At 39.7% G+C, this 6,943-nt stretch overlaps 1 protein-coding gene across 3 annotated transcripts; it reads right to left on the bottom strand.

Annotated features, from left to right (window-relative positions):
• Positions 1 to 3,403: 3,403 nt before the first annotated feature.
• LOC131251641 (uncharacterized) lies at positions 3,404 to 6,535 on the bottom strand. 3 transcript variants are annotated; one of them, XM_058252490.1, is made up of 4 exons: positions 6,121 to 6,535; positions 5,172 to 5,257; positions 4,725 to 4,798; positions 3,404 to 4,628 (listed from the first exon to the last, which is right to left on the bottom strand). In XM_058252490.1, the coding sequence occupies exons 1-4, from the start codon at positions 6,451 to 6,453 to the stop codon at positions 3,895 to 3,897; spliced, it is 1,227 nt and encodes a 408-aa protein (XP_058108473.1). In that variant the 5' UTR covers positions 6,454 to 6,535; the 3' UTR covers positions 3,404 to 3,894. The 3 variants fall into 3 exon arrangements, with proteins under 3 accessions (XP_058108473.1, XP_058108472.1, XP_058108474.1); XM_058252489.1 differs by having other exon boundaries at positions 3,404 to 4,631; XM_058252491.1 differs by having other exon boundaries at positions 3,404 to 4,621; positions 4,721 to 4,798.
• Positions 6,536 to 6,943: the final 408 nt, after the last annotated feature.

Here is a 6,943-nt window from a genome sequence, read left to right on the forward strand (position 1 = left end):
CACACCAAATCCACTCCCAAATTTAGGATAAAACCTAATCGACTCCTAAATTCAAATTCCTATATAACATTCCACTAGTGTTCGAAGTATCGGTATCGCTACAAGTTTCGCTGACTAGGGATACAGAAACAATATCGATATCGCCAATAATATCGGTGCTAACCAGAAATGCGGGGAAATATGGGAAAAGTGGTGGAATTTTTTACGAAACTCCAGAAGATGTAATGGAACCTTAAAAGCGTGTGTTGTTGTAAGAAATCAATCCAATCATCCCATCCCATCCATCCTATTTAACCATCCAACCTTTCATCCAAACATCCATCAATATTGCAAAATATCAATAACACATGATATTTCACCTAGAAATCATTAATAATTAGAAGGGAAACGAAAGATTGTGGTTTCAATATCATGCATGTTGCGATATCAATAATATCGAGATATTATTAAAAGTATCAATGACAAATTGAACACTACATACAACTATGTGCTCATGAAAAAAATAAATCTAATAAATAAAATTCTGATGATATCAACACATTGGCGATATATATTATTAAATATTGTCGATACACTTATGATATAAGCATTACCTAAAATTTATATAGTCAAAAATATTGACAATACATTGGTAATATTAATGCATTGGCAATACAAGCGACACCTAGGGTTTATATAGTTAAAAATATTGACAATTACATTAGTGATATTGATATGCTGGTGATACTTAGCAATACATTGATAATACCTAGAATTTTCGATACTACTAGCATTATCGGTATCGCTACAAGTGTTATCGGTATCGATGAGCCGAAGAGGAAGATAATATCAGAGAATATTAACATTTCCAATCAATCTAAATATGTTCACTCCCTCAAAATCTAACCCATTTAATCAGATGCAAAGTCCTTGGTAATCCCATTACCAGGGATATTTGTAGTGGTCCAATGCAGTAGGATTTGATTGTGCCACATAACACTATTAGAAAACACCACGTAAAGCATGTTTGAAAGGGACGCTAACCAAATAGTTGGCGTCAAAGCTCTTTGTGCCCTATGATGCATGTTGGATGTGTTTTCTCCACGTTGTCCATCCATCTTACCAGCTCATTTTAGGGCATGGTCCTAAAAATGAGGCATATCCAAATCTCAAGTGGACCATGCCACGGGAAATGATAGAGAATTGACTGCTTACATTGAAAACTTCTTGAGGCCACATAAGTTTTGGATCCATTTTTTTATTTTTTTATTTTTACACACGCACACACACCCCACACACTCGCGCTAGTGGAATTTCACCACCTATGGGTACTCGAACCCTTGACGGGAGTTGAAACTCCTATGAGTCTACCACTCGAGCAAGAGTAAGGATCCAGTTAATATATGTGTTTTCTCTTCATCTAAGATGTTGTAACCTTATCAATAACTTAGATGGTAAATAAACATCACGATGGGCCTCATGAAGTTTTTAATGGTGGACATTCGATCAACATTATTTTCCTATGGTGTGGTCTACTTGAGATTTGGATCTGCCTCAATTATGGGCTATGCCCTAAAAGGAGCTATAAAAATGGATGAACTGCACTATAAAACATACGTTTGCTGGCATTGGGTAAGTAGCCAAAAGTCTCTATCTTTGATCGTAGCACATAGCCAATCAAATCCTACCATGTCATCTCACCAGAGGCATTGTAACCTGGCCATCAGGCAATGGGATTCCCATTGAATCATCTCATGGGCCATCCATGAATTTATATGTTTTTGAATCTTATATATTTATTTTTACGGTTTAGCCTATCTTATCATTTGATTTATCAGAGATTTGAAACTTCTAGTAATCATGGTAGGGTGCATTTGTTGGATGAGTTAGATGCCAGAAACATACCTCATGGAAACACATGACTCTTGGGCCCCACAATTCTAAGCTCACTCCTTTTTAAAAGAAAACTACAATGAGGGTGTTTAAGTAATTTCTCTCCTCAATGAGGACTTCCTGGTAATCGCGGTTGGTAGAAAAATTATTTGGTAAAATCTGACTTTCCAAGGAATTTCACCGTACAATTCCCAAAATAGTTGTGTTTGGTTGCACCAAAATAGAATGCTTAATCATGAAATATCATGATATTTGGTGCAGCCAAACACCATTCTCAATCATACCCAAGTAAAATAAAAGGGGTGGATGCATCAAAAGTGGGGGTGCAAATGTTAATTCAAAAGGGTCAAAACGTAATTAAGCATGGCTCATGTAACGGCCAAACAGCCCCACAAAAAACAAAAGGAAAAACAACCACTACTTATTTAGTACAAAGCCAGGACAACCCTCCTCCCACCACTGGAAACATAAAAATTAAAATAAAATAATAAAATTAAAATTAAAATAATAAAAATGTAAAATATAAATGAGGAAAATCAAAATTACCAAAACACCCTTAGTTTGTCGTGTGGAAAACGGTTGCTACCATTATCACCACCAACACCCCTTCTTCATTGGATACATGCACATCATGTGATCCCACCATGGAATCTGTAAGGCCTGATTAATCTCCTCCACAGGCACAAGGGCATTTTAGTCCAAAATAATAATAACTGTGGAGAGACTTCAGTCCTCTCAGGGCACTATAACTTGCAGTACTCCTAGTTCCATGGATTCACTCGGACAGTCCAATGGATTGATCTGAACCGCCCATCAAGTCCATATTATATTTCATGTACTACCATTCAAAAATTAGACTGATCAGATGATGCAATCCATCCTTAATTTGGCTTTATTTTCTATAGCCATCCTTTTGGTGAGACAAGGATTGGATGGTTGTGATTGCCTAACAAAAGTGAGTCTTTAGGTTCATAAGCAACCTATGATGGACCCTAATAAATGGATTGACCAAATTGTTGATTTGACCTGTTTTCGTGTAAATGATCTTGACCGTCAATATTAAAACTCATTGATCAAATGGTTAATATTTGTCAGATCAATGAAATTTTTTTATGGTAATACTGGAACGTCCGTTGGAGCTAGTGAACGGTCTAGATGAATTGATTGTACCATCCAAGTGTCCAGATGCAACTAGGAGCACTATAACTTACAGTGCTCTGAGAGGACTGGAAGATTTCCCACGATTCTTATACTAAACATGCCACCCTGGCGTGCACTAGGTGGGCCCCACCACGTAAATGACCTGGCCCAAATACCAAGTTCCGTCCCATTGATCAAGCGGCTCACAAGCACTTTGCATGGTGACCGTTGGCATTTCTCAACGTACATATGGCCGACCTGATAAATTTGGGCGGCCAGATTTTGGGCCACGTCATCTGGAAAGTGGGACCCACCTGATGCACGGCTTGGGACCCCTCTTAAAAATCAATATTCCTTTCGTGTCCTTACAAATTGCATTTAGACCCACGAATAAAAATAAAACAAGAAACGGTTTGAATACAAACTTCAAGGAATTGTCTATATCTTCACCATCCAAATGCCAAAATGCTGGTAGCAAGACACTCTCAACTAGTGTAATAGTCCACCACCATTTACAAAATGGTTGAAACTCATCCACCATAACCGTGGCATGTATGGAAATCTCGACTGTCCAAATAGTGGGGCCTAAGGTTGCATTGATTAAGCAATCCTAACCATCAAATTGTTGGGTATCGAATGGACGGTTGTACCTGAAATGGCCACTGGTCCAGATCCAACGGGCACTATCGGATGGTTACGATAATCCAATCATTGAGATTTTTGACAATAACCAATGATAATGGGACCCAAGATTTGAATGATCCAGATTGCTCTATATGCATGCAACGTGCATGGCGGATGATCAAACCACAACTTGAAAATGACAGACGGTGGCGAATTCCCACTCCATAAAAAATAGAAATAGAAATCATTTTCATCCATTCATACCACCACATTGTTGCTGATATCGTTGGTTGTCGTCGTCGTCGTCGTTGCTGTGGTTGTGGTTGTGGTTGAAGCTGCATGTGGCGTTTGGCCGAGCAAGCTACTAATGGATCGAGCCTTCACCATCCCAATTCTCTTCCTTCTCTTCTTCTTCTTCTCCTTTATTATCATCAGCTTCTCCTCCTCCTCTTCTTCTTCGTCTTGATTCTGCTCCTCCTCCCTTTGCTCATACGACAACAACAATAACCCAATATCATTGTCATCATCATCGTCGTCGTCGTTGTTGTTGTTATCGCGACACTTTGGTGAAGCAACTATCGCAGACGAACGACTGCGGACGCTAGTCATGCTCCTCAGCCTTCCCTTACCAAGATGGTGCTCGCAGAGAGCGTAGCCGACGAGCGTCTGCTGGCAACAACGCCAGCCCCTCCCATTCACACGGCTACACCTCGAGCCCTCCATTACACTACCGCCGACGATGCTGCTATTACTGCCATTGCCACACCCTCTCTTCTTTGCAAAACCACCATCACTAACAACCTCATCTTTTTCTTCTTCTTCTTCATCCTTCTCACTGTTTTCATTTTCATTCAAGTTCTTCTTCATCTTCTTACTAGTCTTCACCTTCTTCTTCTCTTTCACCATCATCTCCTTTTCTTCCTCTTCATTGCCATCGCTCTCTCGCCTTTTCTTCAATGCAACCTCTTTCTCCCCTCCAAACCATCTCCCAACTACTATTGCCATGACCCCAATAAGAAAAGAAGAGACAACAATAGAAACAGCCATAACAAGAAGATGGGTGTATTTGCTTCAAGAAGATAACATACCTGGATGAAGAGAAGAAGAAGAAGAAGAAGAAGAGGGAGGAAGCATATACCCAGCAGCAGTTTCTGCACCCCAACTGTTACACATTACACCAAGGGCGTATTACAGATCAGACCAGCCTCTCAGTGCTAAGATGCACCTCATGTTTAGTTAACCCACAAGCCAAGAACCATCCTCATGAATCTATTTTTATCTATTTATTTATATTTATTTCATATAACTATATATATAAAAGATAAAAGAGAAGTTGGGTTGTATGCGTGTATGGATGATAATAGTCATGGCATCTTATGTGGGTAGAGAAGGCCCACATACATGCAATAAGAAGAAAAGTCAGGAAATTGCATTGGGTGAATGAAATGGCTGTGTTACCGCTTTTACTATAGAAAAATAGAGAGAGAGAGAGAGAGAGAGAGAGAGAGAGAGAGGAAAATGGTGACTTTACTTACCTCTTACTGTTGTTGTTGTTGTGGTTGTGGACGGCACTCAATCTCTCTTCATCATCCTCTCCTTTCTCTTCTTTTCCTTCCAAGGTCTGAAATATGAATTAAAAAAAGAAAAGAAAAAACCCATGAAATAAGGAAAAGAAAAACACCCAGATTGGGTGTATGTCGGGAGATGGATCGTTGCACCCAGTTGAAGAAAAGAAAGCCCATGAAATCAGAAGAAAACACACAGATTGGCTGTATGTTTGAAGATGGATCGTTGCACCCACTTGGAGAAAAGAAGTGGAAAGCCCATGAAATCGCAGAAAAACACAGAGATTGGATGTATGTCTGGCGATTGATCGTTGCATTTGGAGAAGAGAGGTGGAAAGCCAATGAAATCACAGAAAAATACCCAGATTGGGTGTTTGCCTGGAGATGGATCGTTGCACCCACTTGAAGAAGAGAGGTGGAAAGCCCATGAAATCACAGAAAAACACTGAGATTGGGTGTATGTCTGGAGATCGATCGTTGCATTTGGAGGAAAGAGGTGGAAAGCTAATGCAATTGGGTGTATGTAAGGAGATGAATCGTTGCATTTGGAGAAAATAGAAGGAAAGCCAATGAAATTTGAGAAAAAAACACCGAGATTGGGTGTATGTGTGGAGATGAATCATTGCACCCAGTTGGAGAAAAGAGGAGAAAATCCCATGAAATCAGAGATAAACACTGAGATTGGGTGTATGTCAGGAGATAGATCGCTGCACCCATGTAGAGAAAAGAGGGGGAAAGCCAACGGCATAACAAAAACATACACAGAGATTGGGTGTATGCCTGGATATGGATTTGTTGCACTCAGTTGGAGAAAGAAGGGGGATCCGCTATCATGAGCCGGTGGGTGCCGATTAAAAGAGAGAAGCTAGTTATGGAAAATAAAGAAATTAATTTAAATAAAAAGAGAGATAATCTCAACCTGATGAGGATTTGGGGGCATAAGAAAATAAGATGAAATGCATCCGTTTCTCTTCTTTACTATTGTAAGACGAAGATCAGACGGCTCAGATCGATCCACGTATTCTTCTTCTTCTTTGGAATGGACATGTTTGGAATGATCCCCTTTCAAGTGCAGTCCTTGAACTTGTTTTCTTTCCTTTTCTTCTCTTCCTTTTGCTGTCGTTGCTGCTGTTGTTGTTGTTTCTTTCTTTTGTTGTGGTTGTTGGCCTGGAGTCTTTGATGAGGGGTTTAAGAGAGAGATGGGATGAGAGAGAGGAGGGAGAGGAAACAAGGATCTCTTTCGAATCCTCATGTATGGATTGAAGAGGGAGAGAGAGAGAGAGAGGGGGGGAGAGAGAGGGTTGTTTGTTTGATGTTGCAGGCCGGATTTGGGAGAGTGCAAAACCCCTAAAGCTCTCTCTTCTTTTGTTGTGTTTTTATGGGTTGGTTTCTGTGATAGTTTGCCACCATTTTAAAAATGATGGTGACTCATCTTCCTCACACGTGGCACTCATGTGTGGCTATTATGAGAAATCAAATAGTATGGGATTAGTTGATGCTCTGGTTGGGTGTGATTCTTCATACACAGGCAAGTAAATATGGGGATATTTGCTCAAATTGAGCCAAAGAGAGGCTAAAAAGTTAGGTTTGTTAGATAATCCAGACCTCTGATTGATTAATGGACACTTATTTGTTGAAATAAGAAATGATATTTTTTCAATTTTATCCATCCAATAAATGGGTACAGATTTAATCGGCTGATAATCAGATAACTATAATGTTTGGTTCCTGATAAATCTAAA

Source organism: Magnolia sinica, chromosome 7, assembly GCF_029962835.1.
Source record: "Magnolia sinica isolate HGM2019 chromosome 7, MsV1, whole genome shotgun sequence".
Lineage (NCBI taxonomy): Eukaryota > Viridiplantae > Streptophyta > Magnoliopsida > Magnoliales > Magnoliaceae > Magnolia > Magnolia sinica.

Bases quoted from the DNA above. Each gene is read 5' to 3' on its own strand.
- LOC131251641 (XM_058252489.1), bottom strand. From the start codon at position 6,453: ATGAGGATTCGAAAGAGATCCTTGTTTCCTCTCCCTCCTCTCTCTCAT. The intron at 4,799-5,171 runs GTAAGTAAAGTC...AATGTGTAACAG, and splicing joins AACAACAACAACAGTAAGAG to TTGGGGTGCAGAAACTGCTG. The intron at 4,632-4,724 runs GTATGTTATCTT...TCATGGCAATAG, and splicing joins TTCTTCTTCTCTTCATCCAG to TAGTTGGGAGATGGTTTGGA.